Genomic DNA, 21,065 nt, shown 5'->3' with positions numbered 1-21,065 from the left:
TTAATAGACTTAAGCCTCATTACTTTGTTGTTTTTTTTTGTTGAAATCCTCCTATTTAGCAGTATTTTATTCCAAATCAGATGACTATTTGTTAATCTTACATTATATCTTGACCTATTGGTGTATTGCGAAAGGGTATATCTTATTCATGTTGCAGAAGTGTCCTGATTAAGAGAGTATAAAATTTATAGGCAATGTGATATCCCCTTTTTTGCATATTTTTGGGATAAGTGTGTTGTGTGGAGCCCATGCTTATTCTTTATGGGATGTGTGTAAATATTTTTATAGGGTGGAAGGTTTGGAGAGCAGGGCGCATATTGCGTCTCAAAGAGTGACTTTTTTCATTGCGTCTCATTTGGAGCGCATGTTGCATTCCACAGGCGCACCGGAAGTGACGTCTTCGGACACACCGGAAATGTCACCTCCTTTCTGAGTGGAGCACATTCTGCATTCCACAGGTCTGATACCAGTAGAAATGATAGGAGCACCGGAAATGCCATTTCCCTATCTAGACACACCGGAAATGACGCTCGATACCATGCATGGAGCGCACTCTGCGTTCCACTGGACTGACAATGGTGAAATGACATCCAATTTGGAGCGCTTGTTGCGTTCCACAGCTTAGTGATGGCGCAGGTGTTTTGGCTCCGCCCAGCAAGACACATGTGAGTTGGGTATCTGTGCACACACCTTTACTTAACGCAAGGGCATTATCTCCACAGGTAGGACATCTCTCTGATTTGTTCATTTGGCTATTATTCAAATGTGTCCAATCATGACATATGAGCATATCTGGTGGGGGAAGTTCCCATCTGAGCATGCTCTATTTAAATTATCTATTTTTTCTATTTGTTACCCCTCTACCCCCGTTTGTATCTAAAGGATGGGTGACTAGCCCTTTCCTGGTGTGGAGACACATGTGCCATTCCCCTGATGACTCAGATGACTGAAGAAACGCATCAGGAGGCACACGGGGGTCAGGCCTGTACCAGTACGTCAGGGCCAGCTGTGGACTGCCCTTGTAAGGGCGGGAGTCTGGGGTAATCAGGGCCAGTTCCATTTTTCAGGGACTAATAGGGACAGTGGATAACCAAGACTCCATTCCTTTGAAGGGGCACAAGGAGGACTCGGACAAGAATCTCTGAAAACCATATACTGGGTGAGATCTTTCCTCTTTGATTTGCTCCCTTTCTCGTTTAATAGTGAGCTTGGTGCATTTTTGACCCTATTTTGTCTGTAGGCCTATGTGCGCTCTTAGGTATATGTCATGTGATACTTTTCCATGACTTTACCCCCTTACTGATCTGACCATTGTCAGCAATTGCTCCTTTATAGGGGACAGGGGTGTTCTTAAATTTTTAAATTAATAAATATGTTTTTATACACTAGTTGAGGATTGCCATTTTAATCTTAATAATTAAAGGTTAACTTGTAGGTCCACATTTTTTTTTTTACTACCTTTGGTATTGTCAAGAGGAAGATGAGACGCCAGACCCAACAATGCAGACGAGCTGAAGGCTGCTATCAAAGCAACCTGGGCTTCCATAACACCTCAGCAGTGCCACAGGCTGATCGCCTCCATGCCACACCGCATTGATGCAGTAATTGATGCAGAAGGAGCCACGACCAAGTATTGAGTGCATTTACTGAACATACATTTCAGTAGGCCAACATTTCGGATTTTAAAAACATTTTTCAAGCCGGTGTTATAAAGTATTCTAATTTACTGAGATAATGACTTGTGTTTTCATTGGCTGTAAGCCATAATCATCAACATTAACAGAAATAAACACTTGAAATAGATCACTGTTAGTAATGACTCTATATAATATTAGTTTCACTTTGTAGTGAAGAAATGAAATAAATTAACTCTTTGATATTTTAATTTTGTGAGACGCACTTGTATGTGACCGCCCACCCGCATGGGCACTATTGACAGTGTGGCTCTGCACAGTGGCATGATTCGGGATCCTGCTGTCACAGTGACTGCATGCTTTACCACTTAAGACAGGAACAAGCCCTTTAATATACTAGACCTTAGCGGATCTGTCAACTGTCCAGATACATCGGTACTAAAATAATCCTTTTCTCCATGAAAGAACATTCCCGGCTCATATATTAGATGTCCGTATTGTGCCGTTCCTCTGTTATTCCCCCGAATGTTTATGATGTGACAACTGGGTGTTACCAGAAGGGGGCGTATCTCCTGCAAAGCCCAGCACTGATTGGACAGTGTTAGGGGGCACAAGGACACGTGGCATTCTGTAACACCCAGAAGTCCAGCCATTTCTAGGAGTTTGGGGAACCGGTGACGGCCCCAAGTTACAGGGGTGATCCTGGCGACGCCGGATATGTGGGACGTGATGATGGTTACCTTGGTGAAGTAAGGCTTGGTGAACTCCACCAGCAGCTCCTGCCGCCAGCTGTGCCCGAACCCTTCCGGAACATGGCGAGCTGCCAGCTTCTGGAGCGCTGCAGCTTTGTTCCTCTGGATGCGGTCCAGCTGCTCCGGGCTCAGAGGAGGGGATACAACTGCAGGGGTCTGGGGGTCATCTTCTGGTTGTCTGGGCTTTTTCACTGGAGTGATCTGGGGAGTGGAGTAACACAAGGCTCGGATCACACACTGCAGCCTCCGACCATCATACCAGCACGCCCTCATGTTACACAGGACGCTCATGGTACTGCACAGCCGCGGGTCACAACCAGTGCTGACTCTCCGAGACCAGGCGCCGCCCCCGGCTCCCACGTGCTATTACACTTCCGGTACCGCACACGCTGGATTTTCCCGGCAAAAAAGAAAGAATCCGTTCTAACTCCGCCCTGTGATCTGGGTCTGCACGCTAATTGGCTGTTGCACTTGCCAATCAGTGACCCAACCAATAGGATCTGACAGCACTTTTCTCAACGGCTTCATTCAGTCACACTCTGTAAGACACATAACCTTTGCTTCAGCAGCGGAGTGTTCGCATCTGCCCCGCCGGATGACAGGTAATGACAGCGGCATGTGCAGGGTGTAGGGGCTGGCCGCCATTCCTGTATTACTAGTTACTGCTAGGTTACTCACCTCTCCCCTGCACCCGGCCGCTTCTGTTAGCGCCTCTGAGGAACACCGCTTCTTGGAGACGGGGGTAAAGAAGGACTGGATGCTCTTCTGGCCGATCATGGTCAACCTGCGGGAGCTCTTCAGCTTGTCACACACAATCATGCGGCAGAGTGCGCGGTTTTGGCGCCGAACTGCCCTCTAGAAGGCGGACCCGGCGGTTCCCATGGTTACTGGCTGTGAGGGGAGCAGGCTGGGAATTCTCTCTGCAGCCTGCAGTGTGTGCACAGCTCCTGATACGGAGACCACGTGTGACGGGCATCACTGCAGGGTGCACTCAGCTATGTGGCAGTGTATGGGTGGCATTTAGGACAGGACACCTCATGCAATGTCCCCTGTCATTATAGAGCGAAAACGAACCTCCCGGGATGGCCGGCTTCCAGTCACAGCCTGCACTGCCCCGAATCTGCTGTTCACTTTTTTTTTTCATTTAATAAACTTTATTATCCTTGCAGGCACGCACACATGCAGAGTTTGCCTGACAGCCCTGGTGGTGCGGCCGAGTGAGCACCTTGCAGCTTCTCCCCACTCCCTGATCCTTCTCCTTAGCGCCATCTATGGCTGAGGGTTTATCCATTCATATGCAGAGCGACTGCAGTACTGTATGCTGTACATGAGGGCTGAAAGGTGGTGGCCGGATCGCATATGGGGTAAACCTGGGGATAGGTTCCCTTTATCAGGTTAACAATTGCAGGAGGTGCTTTGCGCCACCCGTGATTAGTAGAGGCAGGGCCTGGCTGGAACTTGCAGCCATTACCTGCCAGGTATGGGGGGAGCTCACCCCGTGAACCCACTCATACACCCACTTCCGACTTGTGCAGTACATGTACTGCAGTTGGCGTGAAGGGGTTAAGGGCTATCAGAACGAACAAAAAAAAAAACCACAGGAGAAACCACATAACTGACTGCATTTACATCCCCTCGTTTGTAGTGTATATACAGATTGGTAAATGCTATGAGCCTGTAGTAGCCGATGTACTGACTATGCTGCACACAGCTCAATATAATTTTTTAACAAATTCCACGCTGTACTAATTCGTTGTAACGGAAGTGGACATGCCTGCTGTTTTTGACCGATCTCAGAAAACGAGCACACCACAACTTTATCAATCCAACGTGACATCTCCGCCTGCATCTCACTCACGGTCCAGCAGTTTGCCCAGTTCACCATACTCCGCCCTCTCTCAGCACAGCAGCCAGCCCTTTGTCCCGTAGTTGTGGTCACGTAAAAGATTGTTTCCTCCTACACATAACAGAGCTAAGAGGTTGAACTCCACCATCTCCAATCTGTTGGCCACGGAAATAGTGGTATCAGGCCCCAATTTTTTGAACTGTGAACACTCCCGGTTGGGTCTCTATCTGCTGGGTTGGCTGTAGTGGAAGAGTTGTCGGTCGCCATTATACTAGTTCTACTCTAGTGAAATTAGTTGTTTGGTGCAGATATTGTTGTCACAGGGGTACACAAGATATCGAAATTGGTTTTCTTAGTACCGTGGTATATAAAGCAGTCTATATTTTGTCTTTTAATTCTTTGGTGCTGATACTGTTTTCCATACAGGGGTACACATTAGTAATGAGAGAGCACTAAATGTGCTCAACTTAGTGGTTCAGCGGTTTCTCAAAACCTAGCCAGATCTTCCATAGCTGCTTGTGAAAGTACAACACGTGTGCCCATTTCAGAAAGTCAGCTACAGCTTCTGCCACCCTGGCAGTGCTTCAGCAGCGTTTGCAGCTTCCAGCTCGCCGACTGTTGTGCGATGTCACCATGTTTCTGGAATTCAATGTTGCAGATGTTGGGAAGGATTTGTAAGCAGCAGCGGGCAGTTATTGAATACCAGCTTCAACAAGCCCGTCGGAATTCAGGTCAGCCTCCACACATAAGAGCTGATGAGCGGGCATGGATGTCTGTGCCGTCCTCCAAAACTTTGAGGACTCCACCAGGATGGTGAGCGGCAATGACCCCATAATTAGCGTCACCATCCCGCTTCTGTCTACTGAAACGCTCGCTGCTCACAGTTAAAGAGGAGGCATTGCAGGCGGAGTAAGGAACTATACAGGGTGATACTACACAGCTCAGCCTCATCTCAATGCAGATTGGGTGATTAGGAGGAGGAGGAGAACATAGACAGTCATCCTCTTGGTGAGGACAGGGAAGTCTTGGCTCTTTTTGAAGTCTTTACTCCTTTTTCAGTGTGTGGGAAAGCTGTATGAGTTTTGCTTAATGATGACCTTGAGTGGCCTAAACCATGGCTTTGCTTATGCAAGTTATTTCTCAAAACACATTGCAGATCAGGCCATTGCCTAACTCTGTAGTCATGAAAATCAAGGTGCGAAGAAAGATCTTTGTGTGTCGAAGCACCACTGAGAAGTGTGAGCTGATGTTGGATGAGCTGTCATTGCTTATGGAAAAAGCTGCATTAGAGCACTTTCCTGGGAGAAATGACAGCCGGAGTAGGTACGGTTTTCCTCTATGCCAGTCCTTTACTGAGCTAAAGAATATGACTGAGGTGAAATACAACTTTCACCGAGAAGATTTGTCAGACTGAAGAACATTGGGCCCACCAGAAGACTTGATTCAGAGGGCCCACCTTTCTTCCCCGCTCAAGAGCCCCATAGCAGCTGCAAGGTTTGCGCTATGAACTCTCCTTAAGGAGAAGCCAGGGCCCACCGAAGGAGTCTCTGGTTCTCTGGTGGGCCCCTCCAACCCTGCCGAGAAGCAGGCCTAGCTAAGAAAAGTCTGTGTGAAGGTTCCCGGACACTCGATGGTTGCTTTTTTACTGTGGACTGGCTCCAGCAATCTATAATATGCCTTCACTGTCTCCCACTTGCCCAGTTCAAAGTACTAACACTGACGTACAAAGCCATCCATAACCTTTTTTTCTCTGTACATCTCTGAACTTATCTCCCAATATATTTCCTTACGTAATCTCCGGTCCTCCCAAGACCTCCTTCTAGCCTTCACACTTATTTGTTCCTCACCCAATTGCCTCCAAGACTTCTACCAAATATCCCCCATCCCCTGGAATTCTGTGCCTCAACACGTCCGATAAGCCACCATATTAGGGTCCTTCACACGGAACCTGAAAACCCATCTGTTCAAGACAGCCTACAGCCTGCCATTGCCTCGCTCCCACCTCAACACTACTGGACCTAATGCAACTCCACAACCTACTGTCTCCTTCCTCACCATCCTATAGAATGTAAGGCCGCAAGGGCTGGGTCTAGAAGACTTAAGATGCAATATGACACCTTGGCAAAGCTCAGTTATGTTCTCCCTCTGATATCTAACAATAACAAACAGGTCATGCTGGAGAAACTTGCACCTACTGCCATTCAGTGTCTTCAGCTCCTTTTGTGAGAAACTGTTTGGGCAGCGAGTGTACCAAATAAAATTTATGAGGTATGGAAATAGTGGATGGCTTTGCTTCTGGTACTGGGTGCTAATACCAAACTGTGGCGTGCCATTCACTGGATATTCCTGGCTGGTTGGAGCTAAGCTCATTCCCACAGAAAAGTACCAGCAAGCTAAGGAGATGGTGGCCTCTATCATCATGAAGGAGTTTGCTCGTTGTCTAGTACTCCTGGTTTTTATACTAAAGATCCTGCTCATTTTTATAGTTTTAAGTGAGCACACAGAGACCGTGGTTTCTGCAGCAGCGCATCCAGGCCGGGATAGTGGCGGAGAAATTGCTGTACCACCAGGTAGAGGATGCGAGCCATGCAAGGCACGTGTCTGAGGTTGCCCCGGAGTAGGGCCGCCACCAGATTTTCACAGTTATCGCACACGGCCTTCCCTTGCTCCAGGTTCAGTGGAGACAGCAATTGCTTAAACTCGACCTGGAGAGCTGTTCACAACTCATCAGCTGTATGACTGCGATCTCCAAGGAATATTAATTTTAACACTGCCTGATTGCGGTGAGCCATGGCTGCGCAGTACGGAGGTGGGGGGGATTCTCTCTGCACTGTTTGGAACGTGGGTCTCATTAAGGCAGAGATTGAGGGAGCAGGTGGAGGCCCTAGAGGAGGCAGAAGCACTGGAGGAAGTGTTACATACAGAGGTTTGTCCTGCAAGGTTTGTGGATTCCACCACTTGCTGTCTAGTGACACTTTGGTGTCTAGTGGTCTGGTTCTCCATCCCCTGGTGGTTTCTATTAGTTTAGTTCTCAATGTTCTGCTGTGTATTTGTTTCATTCTCCAACCCTAGCTGTTTAGTTTTTCAACCTCTGTTGTATATTAGTTTAGTTCTCCAACCCATCCATGCCCACCCCCAGACGTTAACGTCTGGTGACGAGGGTTTGGATTCTTCTGGGACCCTACTTCGTCCGGGCCCGCATCAACTGTAAGAAATGCTGGGCATCGCTACACGTTTTCCCCCTTTTGACACAGTGAAGCTTTGGATCATACCTCGGATGCCCCGGAATAAAATGTGTGAACAGCTCTGCAGACTCGCCCATCCGTGGTTCCCCACAGTCAGTTGGGCGGTTGGAGAGTTGTGACGCGGGTGAAAACAAAGGTAATTGGGGTGCCACCTCTTCGGACTGTTGTGTGTGATGTTAAGGTGGAAGAAGAAGAGCAGAGGCCACTTGAGGCAGCGCTTGTCATCTACTGGAGCACATGTTCTTCCTGCTCCTCATCTACAAGGTGTACCGCAGTGCGACTGCCAAAGAAAGGGCGTAGAGTCCAGTAGCAGAAGTTTTAAAAATGCTGCACAATTGATCACTGCAGCAAAACAAACCTACTTCTCATCTCTCATATCATACGTGTCTCACAACCCTAAACAGCTATTCAGTACTTTCAAGTCCTTCCTCTGTCCACCAGCTCCCCCTCCCTCTCCTCTCATCTCAGCTGAAGACTTAGCCTGATTTTTCAAGAAAAGATTGACAACGTAGGGCAAAGCTTTTGCTTAAAGTCCCCACAGCCCCTCCTCATAACTACTCAACTCTCCTCCTCCATAAACGGCTTCTCTGCCATCACGGAAGATCATCTTTATTCTCCAAATCACATCTCACCATCTGTGAACTTGACCCAATACCATCCCACCTCATTCCAAACCGTACCACAGTCTTCATCCCAAGCCTAACCCTCCTCTTCAACCTGTCACTAACAACTGATGTCTTCCCCTCATGATTCAAACATACCTCAATCACACCCATCCTCCACAAGCCCTCCCTTGACCCATCATATGTCTATTTATCGCCCCATCTCACTTCTCCTCCCCTAAGCCTCCAAACTACTGGATCAACACATCCATTTTGGGCGGCACGGTGGCTCAGTGGATAGCACTGCAGTCTTGCAGTGCTGGGGTCCTGGGTTCAAATCCCACCAAGGACAACATCTGCAAGGACTTTGTATGTTCTCCCCGTGTTTGCGTGGGTTTCCTCCTGCTACTCTGGTTTCCCCCCACATTCCAAAGACGTACTGATAGGGAATGTAGATTGTGACCCCCAATGGGGACAGTACCCATAATGTCTGTAAATTGTCTGAATTGTAAAGTGCTGCGGAATATGTTGGCACTATATAAATAAAAAGGTTATTATTTTGAACTGTCCTCCCGATCCCTCTTTGACCACTTACAATCGGGCTTCCGACTGCACCATTCCACTGAAACTGCCCTGACAAATGTCACCAACGACCTACTAACTGCCAAATCTAAGCAACACTACTGTCGTCGTCCTCCTCCTCCTCCTCTTCCTAGACCTGTTATCTGCCTTCGACACAGTAGACCATACCCTCTTACTACAGACTCATATCTCAACATCACAGACTTGACCCTTGTCTTGGATCTTTTCATACCTAACCGACATTCAGTGTCTCCCATCACACACCACCTCCTCATCTCGCTCCCTATGTGTCGGTGTCCCCCAAGGTTCAGTTCTAGGACCCCTGCTCTTCTCCATCTACACCTTCTGCCTGGGACAGTTCATAGTCTGACGGCTTTCAGTATCACCTGTATGCTGATGACACACAGATATTCCTCTCTGGACCTGATATCACCCCTTACTAACCAGAATCCCACAATGTGTGTCCTCTTTCATCTGTGCTAGATTTGTAAAACTTAACATGGATAAAACCGAATGCATCATCTTTCCACCATCTCATTCATCAAAGTGAATGGCTGCCCACTCTCCCCAGTCCCGCAAGCTTGACTCTGATCGGTTCTTCAAACGTCATATCCAAGCCCTTTTCACTTCCTGCTGACTCCAACTCCAAAATATCTCCTGGGATCTGCACATTCCTCAACCATCAATCTAGAAAAACACCAGTGCATGCCCTTATCATCCCCCTCCTCGACTACTACAAGCTCCTGCTCTGTGGCCTCCCTTCTACCACTCTCACACCCCTCCAATCTATCATAAATTGTGCTGGACGCAGAAAAGGTGAACGGATGGACTCTACATGCCTGGTTCCCACCGTGAAGCATGGAGGAGAAGGTGTGATGGTGTGGGGGTGCTTTGCTGGTGACACTGTTGGGGATGTATTCAAAATTGAAGGCATACTGAACCAGCATGGCTACCACAGCGCTTATCCATGTTATGTTTATTGCTGGCTTCTGGGCACTGATTCAACCATGGACGCCATTTTGAGACAGAATCCTACAAACTGTTCTAGTTGACACAGGGACTTGAGGTGACCAGGCCTGTTGGAGCTCTGCTGCAGTGAAAGAGGGGCTTGCTTTGGATTATCTAACCAACAAACGTTCCTCCTGAGCAGTTGTCTTGCGGGGTCTGCCGGACCTGGACTTGTCAAACACATCTCCAGTCTCTTCAAATGTTTTTTTAATTCTTTGTACTTGACGCTGAATCACATTAAAGGTGCCAGCCACCTCTGCAGTGGATCTAGTCTTCAGCCTCTTGATAATCAAGGCTTTGGTCGCAGGGTGGATTTTTGGCCGTTCAAGTGAAGGTCTGGGGTGCTGGGTTTCTTTTTATACACACCAACTAATTAATCGATCATTTACTGAGCACTGGTGAGGATGTAAACTAGGATTGGGTGCATTATATGACCAGGCGACAAAACTTTTGTCTTGCCAAAATCTGACCATTCTGTGTTCATTAAATGATCAATATTTCAGCATTGATGACAATTTATTTTCTAAACCGAAACCAAATTTGGGAGGGTTTCAGCTTTCAAAAGAGTAATTTGTTAAATTCATCCATTGGTTTTATGTCAGGTTATAAGCTTTTATTTACATAACATGGATAAGCGACATAACTTCCTACGGTTCTCATTGGTATAGGTTTACATTTGACAATTATATTCTTATGTTCTTTTGCAGGTGGCATTTCGGTAAACTAACTGGACAACACTATGTAATCACAATTGGGCTTTTTTATCTGTAATATGTTAAAATAATGGATAAGTTTGTGATTAAAAAAGCCGAAACTAAAAGCAAAAGGACTCTTGTAGATGAAGACGCTGGATGTTCAGACAGTAGCAGTCATACAGTTGACCAACCTGGAAAGAAGTGTCGGATTGAAAAGATGGATTCTTTCCTGGAACAAACATATACATGGAAGAGAATCCGTGCAGAAAACCTGAGCTGTGATTATACCTCTCTGTTTAACAAGACAGAAGCTAAAGAGCTATTTCAGCAACTGGAGAAGGACATTGTATATTTTACAGGTGATCACTCTGCAGCTTATCCATCAATTGGTGAGGCTTTCAAAGTCCCTGGGCGTGGGTAGAAGTGAATATTCCGGCAGCTGACCTCCGCGTGTGAGGGCGCATAGCAGTGACATCATGTGTTGCTTACACGCTGAAATCAGCTGCTGGCTTCAGATCAGGACGCAGTGCTGCAAGGGAGCGCTGAGAAGGCGAGTAGAATTTTATTTTTTTATGTGTGTATCGTTATGGGGGGCCAGAGGTGGGGTGGGCTGGGCCGGGTGGCAGAGGGGCAATTGCCCCCCAGGCCGGTCTTCCAGCAGTGGTTTTGGGCTGCCTGCCATCGCCTCAGCCGGGCGGCACCTGACAGTAATACTGCCCCAGCCACTCTCCTCTGCACGCGTCCTCCCAACAGGGCGCGCAGCCTGCTGGGAGAGCACGCGGCCTGCTGGGAGGGCGCGCGCAGAGGAGAGTGGCCAGTGGTTGCGGCTCTAGTGAAAGAGGGATGGCTCGTGGGCCCACAGGTAAGTAGGGATCAGCGTTGGAATGGCAGAGGTATTTATTTTTTTTTAGTATGGGGCCATTATACTGTGAGGAGCACTATGCGGGGCCATTATACTGTGAGGAGCACTATGCGAGGCCATGTATGCAGTACGGAGCTGCGTGCGGGGCCATGTATGCAGTACGGAGCCGCGTGTGGGGCCCATTATTCTGTATGGAGGACTATGTGGGGATTACAGTTGGAGAATCATACTGTGATGGGGTCATCATAGTTTGTTGGGGGGATTGAGGGAAGGGTGTACAGTAGGGTCATCATACTGTGAGTGTGGAGGAATTCACTGTGGGGGTGTCATACTGGGTTTGGGGGCACTTTAGTTTGCATCATACATTGTTATCTGTTTCATTCAAGGATTTTTGTGTTAAATTACACATATAAATTAGGCCATTGGGCCATATGCTTTTTCATAACATATTATAATATTCCACTATAATTTTTAAATTAATCGTTATATTTGATAAAGAAAAACTTCCTCAATTGTAGACACTTTAATATCAAGGTTGGTCCGCGACTTTGTCCAAGCTTTGAACTTTTGCCCTCTGTGTATTTGAATTTGACATCGCTGGCTTTAAAGGGAACCTGTCACGTCCTAGTTGCTATGTACACTGCCCCCATTGCTTTGATAGTGATGCAATGTGCATCACTAACAAGCTTTTTTCATTAAAATCGGTGGTAGTATAATGATTTTATAACATTATATATACTTTGTCCTACCTGCTGTATTTAGTCATGGGGGTGTGATTCTCTCAGTCAGGGGCGCCATCCACGTGTTTCAATATTGCTTCCGGCAAGCGCTGATACTGTGGGGCACATGCGCTTTTCTACATGTCCGATGCTGGTCCCCCGCCTGCGCAGTGAGGCTTTGCCACTGCTCATGGGCCACTGCTGTATGCTTGCCCCCTAGGCCAAAATTTGCCAGCCAGCCCCTGTGGGGGGCCGTGTATACCAGGATGGGGATAGGAGGCAATGTATACCTAGGAGGAGGGACATATATGATCCCTATCCTGGTATATATCAGGATGGGGGGGGGGGGATATATATACCAGGGATATTAGTACAGAATCAGGGGACATTACCCCTATAACAGTGCGTCATGAGCACATTTTTTTGCTTACATTTTTTTTCTTTTTACCTCCTCTCCAACCTAGGTGCGTCTTATGGTCCAGTGCCTTGTAGTTCGAAAAATACAGTATATAGATAAGATACCTTAAAAAGAGAAAAGTGTCAGTCAGATATGGGGGCACTCAAATCCCATGTCAAATAGTTTAACAATACATATACTATGGATCATGTAAAGAGTAACAGATATAAAAGCTCAGAAAAAATCCACAACATGATGAGAAATCAGAACTTTTCTAAAATATCCAGCAAGGAGCACTATCATTCATATACATTCTTAATCATTTAAATTGCAACATCAAGAAGGAAAAGTTGTGGAATAACAGAAATCACAAGATGGATAGACATGTTTGATATGCAAGAGAAGAAAAAATGGAAACAAAAAATTAAAAACATCTAGATTTATTATAAAGTATGAGCGGTATGTGTGGATATACCATCACTTACATACCTTGGCATGCCATCACTGAGGTTGTTTCTGGTTGTCTGAGGAATCTTCTGCCATGCTGAATGCACTTGGGCACAAAAATCATCAAGATCAATGGCTTATATGATGTGCTCGATGGGAGACAGTGGAGATGCTGTAGGCCAGGGATGGGGAACCTCAAGTCTGTGGGCCTTTAACGCCCATTGATGACCTTTTAGCCGCCTTCCCCGGGCATATTCCCGGAGACCGCAGTACTTGGGCCGGCAGCTGTATTTTGCCGTCTGCAGCCTTTTATTCTTGCTCTATGAGCACACGCACGCAGTGTTCACTACAGAACGCTGAGGCGCATGCAGTGAAAGATTACGTCCTGACACCAATGCCAGCGTCAGGATGTACTTTGTGGGCGGAGGTAGTGTGCGATCTGTATGGTCCCCGACGGAGGTTATAAATATCCAATTGGCCCTTGGCAGAAAAAATATTCCCCATCCCGGCTGTAGGCCATTGAAGCATGTTTAGGCCACACAGGCTGCTCAGAATAACTCCAACAGCATGTGGCCTGGCATGTTGAAAAACAGCTTTTATCCATATCATTGAATTTATAGGGAACTGGTCACCTACAAATAAGCTATTTACTTGATCTATTTGCTAATAAATTGTGTTGTTGTAGATGAACTTTAAAGGGTTGATCTGGTGAAAAAAGTAATCGCATATCCACAGGATAGGTGGTAACTTGTTGATCGGTGGGTGTCAGATCGCATGAACCGATCAGCAGAATGAGGAACTTTTATCTCTATTAGAATGGAGCGACAGTGTGCATGTTTAGCCGCTGCTCCATCCATTCCGTATGGGGCTGCAAAGCACTGCGCTTAAATTCAGCCACATAGAGAATGAATGGAGCAGTTGTCAGACGTCCAGCCTGCCGCTTCATTATGTAACGGATAAAAGTTCCATATATGCATATTGAACTTAAATCTCCGTTACAAATGTATATACACATATCCTATAGAGTTAACCATTTTTTATGTTTCATTTTTTATGGTACAGACCAAGCTTGATAAAAAAAAAAAATCGTAGAATGACTTAATAAAAAAAAAATCAAAAAATCTATTATGTACTGCAAAATAGTGGCATTATTACAATTTGTCCCAGAAAAAGCATAATACTTATACCCTGGTAGTGGTATGTTAGTATTAGTGGCAATAATCAAGTAGTATATAGGGTGCAACTCTGATAAGGAGAATAATGTGGTGGTATAAAAGGATTATGTAAGTGCATCATATACAAATACCTATAGGAGGATTAAATCCATGGATTAATAGCAGAACAATCATCCACATAGGAGTAGTTATCTAGTATCCACATCACAATCCTGAAAACAAGATTAGGGTTGTAAACAGGGCTGTGGAGTCGGTAAGCCAAACCTCCGACTCCTCAATTTCCATGACACCGACTCCAACTCCGACTCCCGACTCCCTCATACACGGCTCATGTTTAAGTGATAAATTTACTGTAGCACAGATTCATCTCAGCTAAAAGTCTAGACCCTTAGATCAGGAATAGAGCAGACATTTATAGGACATTTCATAACTTTCCCAAATTCTTATGAAAAAATATTCCCCACAAACTGCATTGAACTACTGTAACCAATTTATTATATATTTTAGGAGTCGGTCCATTTTACACAGACTCCAACTCCACAGCCCTGGTTGTAAAGGATAGACTACAACAGCATGATGGATTAGTCAACAATTTTATTTTAGAAAAAGAAGTTACGGTATATTCTATCATATTCGTGTACCTTAGTTAGTGATTGCATATGTGATTCATTGCCTTCTGTGTGCTGAACTTGCACATGTTTGTATGTTTGTACAATATAATTTTCTTACATAAATGCACCAGTATTGCAAAAGGCACACATTCTAAATGTTATTTTGTGAATTTGACAAATCAGTGTGGAAATGTATTGGTTAGTGATATCGTTATCTTAAGTCCTGAACAAGCTATTCTGCAACAGTAAGTGGCTGGTTGGCAGATCCGGCAATGCAAAGTAGAGAATCCATGTGAGAAGGCCTGTCCAAAGTGAAGTGTGTTCTACTGTCTACATAGTCTTTCACACTTTTTTACCTTTATCTTGGCTTGTCTGAAAAAAATAACAATATAACTCTCTAAAGTTGTCTTGAGATACTATGTTCTTCCTTAAATTTACAGGTGAAATGAGTAAGGTTCAAGTATATGGAAAATGGCATAATGTTCCACGGAAGCAGGTGACTTTTGGTGATGAAGGATTAACCTATACATTTTCTGGCATCACACTGTCTCCTAAACCTTGGCTTCCTGTGCTGGACCTCATAAGGGAGAGAGTACAAATGGCCACGGGACACGTTTTCAACTTTGTTCTTATTAACAGGTAAAGTCGAGCTGAAATGTATAATTTGGATGCCTTTAGGCCCAAATATGTTTGGACATGGGGGATTTTTGTTGTAGATTCGGTACAGTACAACATACCTGTATGTACTTTTTAAAATAACATGCATATTCTGGAGACTTTTTGCTGTATGTCTTCTAATACAAGGCATGCCTCTTTTGTCAGACTTGTGACTAAAGTTCTCTCTTTTCAAATCTGCATATAAAGTGGATCTGGATTCAAGTATAAGACTGATGTAAAGTACTGCCAGAGATCAGTCTAATGACCAGAACGGTCCGCATCAGAGATCTATGATGCTATTAGTTTGGATCATTAGACCTAAGGTCTAGCCATGACATATACATGCTCTTGTTAGGGTATATTCATATGCAGCAGATCGTTGCAGAAATTTCTGCAACTATCGCTGGCAGTACTTTTTTATCCCGAAAAAAAGATTTGGAAATCTCAGATGAGATAATCTATTTAAATGTTCCATAACAGTATTATATATTTTTGACATTTTTGTTAAATGGGTTATATTTTTAAGAAATGTAATCCTATTTTTTTTTTTTTAAGATATAAAGATGGTAATGATCACATTGGTGACCACAGAGATGACGAAAAAGAGTTGCTTCCTCAAAGTCCCATTGCTTCTGTGTCATTTGGTGCAGGTAGAGATTTTATCTTCAAACACAGGGACTCAAGAAGCAAAAATTCTGTGCGGAAGATTGAACCTGTGAAGCTGGAGCTGGAGCATGGCAGCTTGCTTATGATGAACTTCCCAACCAATGTCTATTGGTACCACAGCCTCCCAGTCAGAAGAAAAGTGCTTTCTCCAAGAGTTAATCTAACATTTAGAAAAATTAAACCACAAAAACAGATCTGACCTATCAACTGTAATAGCAATGCATTTCAATATAAATGATTGAATGCAAAAATGGGTGTTGTTGAGATTGCATCACTCACAGCAATTGATTGTTATTAACCCCTTACTGGCCTAGGGCGTATTAGTATGCACTAGGCCATCACCCCGGTTCAGCACGGGCTCCGGCGCTGAGCCCGCACTGAACCGGGCACATGTCAGCTGATTCTTACAGCTGACATGTGCCCGCAACAGCCGCGTGTGGAATCACGATCCACCCGCAGCTGTTAACCAGTTAAATGCCACTGTCAATCTCTTGACATTTAACAGCGCCACGCCGGAAGCACAGCATTAGCCCCGCCCATCTGTGACCCCGCAGGTCACCGATGGGTGGGCATGACAACCCTAGGTCTGCAGCAGACCCCCTGTGGTTGTCATGTCTCGCTTGCTATGAGTGCCACCCAGTGGTCGGTATCATAGCAAGTGAGCATTTCTGCTACACAGAGGCGATCAGATAACTGCAGCTTCTAGTCTCCTATGGAGACTATTGAATCATGCAGAAAGTGGAAAATAAAGGTTTCTAAAAATATAACAAAAATAAAAATATAAAAAAGTTTAAATCACCCCCCTTTCACCCCATTCAAAATAAAATAATAATAATAAAAAAAAGCCCGCATACACATATTTGGTATTACCGCGTTCAGAATTGCCCGATCTTTCAATATAAAAAAATAATTAATCCGATCAGTAAACGGCGTAATGAGAAAAAAATTCAAAACGCCAGAATTACGTTTTTTTGGTCGTCGCAACATTGAAATAAAATGCAATAACGGGCGATCAAAACATCACATCTGCCCCAAAATAGTATCAATAAAAACGTCAGCTCGACACGCAAAAAATAAGCCCTCACTTGGCCCCAGATCCCGAAAAATGGCACTTTTTTTTTAAGCAAACTTTGGATTTTTTTTCACCACTTAAATAAAAAAGAACATATACATGTTTTGGTGTCTACAAACTCGTAATGACCTGGAGAATAATAATGGCAGGTCAGTTTTAACATTCAGTGAACGTGGTTAAAAAAAAAAAAAAAGTGGAATTGCAAATTTTAATTGTAGATGTGCTTTTAGAAAACTTTTGACAGTTATAGACACGTCAGAAGTTTTGATCTGTGGGAGTTCCAGAACAGAATACTTCCATCAATTGCAAAAAAAAAAAAAAGGCAAGGGCTGCTCTTTCCCGGAGACTGAAGATGGATCCTTCTCAAAATTCAATGTATTGTACAGTCCATTACCAATGACATTCAATAGGAAAAAACATAAGATGATTCTCATCATAAGGGAACCTTCTTCAACAAAACATCTTTATTACCAATATTTAACATTAAAATTAGTCAAGTGAATAACATCATTTAGTACAATTTCTCCAAATAAGAATAAATATCTCTTATATACACCTATATACAAGAAATGCAATTAATACATCAATAAAATTATCTTTTGTGGCACTTATCAGGGAATAAAAACACAAGGTGGACTATATTACCTGAATAATCAAGATTGATTGGCAGCGTCAGGGACATATTTCTCATCACTGTTAAATTTACAGGGTAATAATTAATGCTCTTCTGGTTGATCATTTAATAGTACATTAATCTTATAATACATATTGAATAACTGGAAACAGTTTTATTGTTAACAAAAAAACTACATAATAGGTGGAGATTTCACTTACTTTCCCAGTAATGTAAATGTATACTGCAAACCTGCGTTCTTTTCGTTACAGAAACTGGATACTTCAGATAGCTCAGAGGTGGGGAAGTTAACACATACAAATCAACCAGTGTGATGAGCTTGTAGATAACAGATAATTAATAATTCTGCTTTAAAGGGAACCCAACAGCTGATACATACTACCTGATCCAGAGGGAGCACGTATCAGTAGTCGGTGGCTGCAAGATTTCTGCCATATATGTTTATTTCTGAAACACTGTGTTTAAGAGAAGGACATGCGGTAGTTAAATAGCTGTAAGGGACCAAGATGCAAAGGAAACTAGTAGGACAGGCAGGACCCGGCGGCTTCTCCCCAGCCTCTCCCCTGGAGTGACAGGTCTCTCCCACTCCCTGCATGCATGTATAGGCAGAGACCTGTCCGCTCCAGGACAGTGGGTGCAGAGAAGCCGCCAGGGACTCTCCTACCGGTCCGTGCAGCTCCTTACTGGTGGCTATTAAACGGTTTCTCTGCGATGCGCCACAGGGTTTCATCGTTAAACTTATATGGCTGAAAGCATGCAGCCAGATGGGGCAGCATGTATCAGCTGCGATAAGTTCATCATATCTAATGCTACAATTTTATACATTACAGACACTACTAACATGTGCCTAGTCTTCACACCACTACCTCTGCCAGGCTGGTAGAAGTAATTTTGATGTTTAAGAAATTATACTGTATAAGTTAATGGTTTTTTTTTTTTCCTAATAGAAATGCGAGGAAAACAGGGACCTACATTATTAACTCATCCTGCCATGATTAGAAATTAGAGCAGCACAATATTGGGCAAACTTGACTGCATGTACATACATTGGTGCTTTATGGACATAATTAACCTTTCATTTGACAGAAACTGGTATGGACTCTGTTAAGCAGTAAAAGTTTCTGTTTCTTTGGCTAAGTTAAATATTACAGCGAACTGCATTATTCTATAAATTGGCACTTAGTAAAAAAAACATATACCATATGAGAGATTATATAAAATTTTCTTCAAATAATGGATTCTTATGGGTAAGCGATGCTATGGTATGGAAGTGGGGCAGCAGACACACTCCAACCAAAGACAGGAATTACACTTTAAATTTGTAGGTTTAGGATCAAAGATTAAACACACTGTTGACAAGAGTATACGATATTGTAATGCACGTCTTTTCCCAATCTGTCACATTTATTCTTCTGCCCGAATGTCACTTCCTTGAATTTGTGACTTGGACTGAACACGCTCATAAAACAGCAGGTAAGCATTGGAAGAGAGGACCTCCTGTATGTTTGCTCTGCGTACAGCATCGTCAGAAACCCACAACCACTGCTGACTGAGATGTTTAGGGGTCTTAGCAGCTGTAGGTGAACGTCGATAAGTAACAAAATGTCCTGAGTGCATATCTCCATGATGAACGATAACTGCCATAAGACGGAAGAGATAAGAACTGCAGAGAATAGAACAGAAAAACGCATGAAAGTCACTTATGCCATTTATATATGTATGGACAATCATTGTCAAAGTCTCCATTAAAGGGGTAGTCAAATAGATAAAAAAAATCAAGAGAAACAACTGTTTTAAATCTGAAACACTCTTAGGACGGCTTTTACAGATTATCATGTCTGTTATCCAAGGGAGGTACCGTTGCCTTGTCCCATGGGGTAGTCAACATGCCGAGGTCCCTGCTATCAAGGTGATCTTGGGGTGTTCGCGATCATGTCATTACAAACGGTGGTACTCTCAAACAGTACACACGATGTTCAGCTAGGATGATTTAGCTTTTGAATCATCAAGGTTATTGGACTTATAATGGTGGCAAGGGGTGATGGATTTAACATACTCCTATACCAGTGTTTGAATTTCATTTTTTTTTTTCACATTGCTATAGCTTGCTGCTATTTATGTAAAATTAATGTGTCATCAGAAAATAGGCCATTGTTTAAACTGGGTTTTGATACTTTTTTTTTTTATGTATTATAAAAAAAAAATAAAATCTTTTAATTCTTCACACTGCCCACTAAGTCGAATACTAGACTCCAAACTTCCTGTTCTGTACAGGTAGCTGCACATGGACATAAGCTGCAATAGACTGACACCGAGTTATACAGGAGAGCTTTCTGGAGATGCTCTAATCTGGGCGGAGGTTCTGGGGAGGAGGTGAGCTGTGACATCACATATTGTGAATGGTGGATTCTGTTTTCTCTAGTGTATATATAGCCGTTAGCTGTCATTGTATTCCTGAGAGTGGTGATCATCAAACTACAGAACAAGAAAGAATTAATTTAGTAATAGTTTTTTTTGACTTGTGAGAAAATTAAGATTTCTGATTTTTTTTTTCCTTTTCTATTACAGATAGTGATATTGAAAAAAAAAACAAAATACTGATTTTATTCCAATATTTTTAGTCATTTTCCATTCTTGCAGTCAAATGCTTTTTTTCTTCTGTTATTTTCTTTATCCTACAATGGTGTATGGTTGTAACTAATAACTTTATAATTTCATAGTACCATTTGAGTTGCCGGCCTTCCATTTTTTTCTTAAGTATCATGCTTCTGGTGTTAGGACTACACACCACCGTAAGTACTATGTGTATAAAGGATTAGTGGGCAGCATGGTGTCTCAGTGGCTAGCACTGATGCTTTGCAGCGCTGGGGTCTTGGGTTCAAGTCCCATCAAGGACAACATCGGCAAGGAGTTTGTATGTTCTCCCCGTGTTTGCGTGGGTTTCCTCCAGGTTCTCCGGTTTCCTTCCACACTCCAAAAACATACTGATAGAGAATTTAGATTGTGAGCCCCAATGGGGACAGTGATGATAATGTCTGTAAAGTGCTGAAGAATATGATGGTGCTACATAAGCAAAGCATAATAAATAATTGCTATAGTGACATCATAATTATAAAGATATATTTTACATATAAATACATATATTAGAATTGAGCAAAAAAGATTTGCAGGACCCGGATCCAGCAGTTATGTCACAGTTCTGTAGCCACCAGAGCACTGAACTTCCTACTACCTTCAGCACCCCCAGTATCTCTTCTTTTTAGTAGGTCCCCATGATGTGATGCATGGGTCTGGCTTGAACATAATGATGTCACGTGTGATAGAAAAGGTGCTGTTTGCAGTGCTCTGATCCGGTCGGCATGGACTTCAGATGTGGCCACTGGATCAGGGTGCTAAGAATCTTTTTGCTCTCCCAGAGCTGCATGTGGATCTTAAACTAGAGCTGTCAATCATTTAACAGT

General features: G+C 43.8%; 3 protein-coding genes across 3 annotated transcripts in view; 1 reads left to right on the top strand and 2 right to left on the bottom strand.

Moving 5' to 3' along the window:
* UNG (uracil DNA glycosylase) overlaps positions 1-3,516 on the bottom strand; it is a 35,512-nt gene extending 31,996 nt beyond the window's left edge. Inside the window, exons 1-2 of the mRNA XM_073672509.1 lie at positions 3,065-3,516; positions 2,375-2,587 (exon numbers count right to left, since the gene is read on the bottom strand). Coding sequence (XP_073528610.1) covers positions 2,375-2,587; positions 3,065-3,205 — 354 coding nt within the window. The 5' untranslated portion in view covers positions 3,206-3,516. The remainder of the gene's footprint in view (positions 1-2,374; positions 2,588-3,064) is intronic.
* ALKBH2 (alkB homolog 2, alpha-ketoglutarate dependent dioxygenase) lies at positions 2,853-19,969 on the top strand. Its single transcript, XM_073672521.1, has 4 exons — positions 2,853-2,988; positions 10,377-10,723; positions 15,016-15,214; positions 15,788-19,969. Exons 2-4 carry the CDS (start codon positions 10,453-10,455, stop codon positions 16,095-16,097), a joined length of 780 nt encoding a protein of 259 aa, XP_073528622.1. The 5' UTR covers positions 2,853-2,988; positions 10,377-10,452; the 3' UTR covers positions 16,098-19,969.
* Positions 17,425-21,065, bottom strand: part of USP30 (ubiquitin specific peptidase 30) — a 40,743-nt gene continuing 37,102 nt past the window's right edge. Inside the window, exon 13 of the mRNA XM_073672494.1 lies at positions 17,425-19,267. Within this exon, the coding sequence (XP_073528595.1) occupies positions 19,009-19,267 (259 nt within the window). The 3' untranslated portion in view covers positions 17,425-19,008. The remainder of the gene's footprint in view (positions 19,268-21,065) is intronic.

Source organism: Phyllobates terribilis, unplaced genomic scaffold (genome assembly GCF_046119375.1).
Source record: "Phyllobates terribilis strain yellow unplaced genomic scaffold, ASM4611937v1 Scaffold_1__5_contigs__length_1240528914, whole genome shotgun sequence".
In the NCBI taxonomy this organism is placed as follows: domain Eukaryota; kingdom Metazoa; phylum Chordata; class Amphibia; order Anura; family Dendrobatidae; genus Phyllobates; species Phyllobates terribilis.
The sequence above is the reverse complement of the archived record's forward strand: the minus strand, read 5'-3'. Positions and strand labels throughout refer to the sequence as shown.

Bases quoted from the DNA above. Each gene is read 5' to 3' on its own strand.
- ALKBH2 (XM_073672521.1), top strand. From the start codon at position 10,453: ATGGATAAGTTTGTGATTAAAAAAGCCGAAACTAAAAGCAAAAGGACT. The intron at 10,724-15,015 runs GTGATCACTCTG...TTAAATTTACAG, and splicing joins GGACATTGTATATTTTACAG to GTGAAATGAGTAAGGTTCAA. The intron at 15,215-15,787 runs GTAAAGTCGAGC...TTTTTTTTTAAG, and splicing joins AACTTTGTTCTTATTAACAG to ATATAAAGATGGTAATGATC.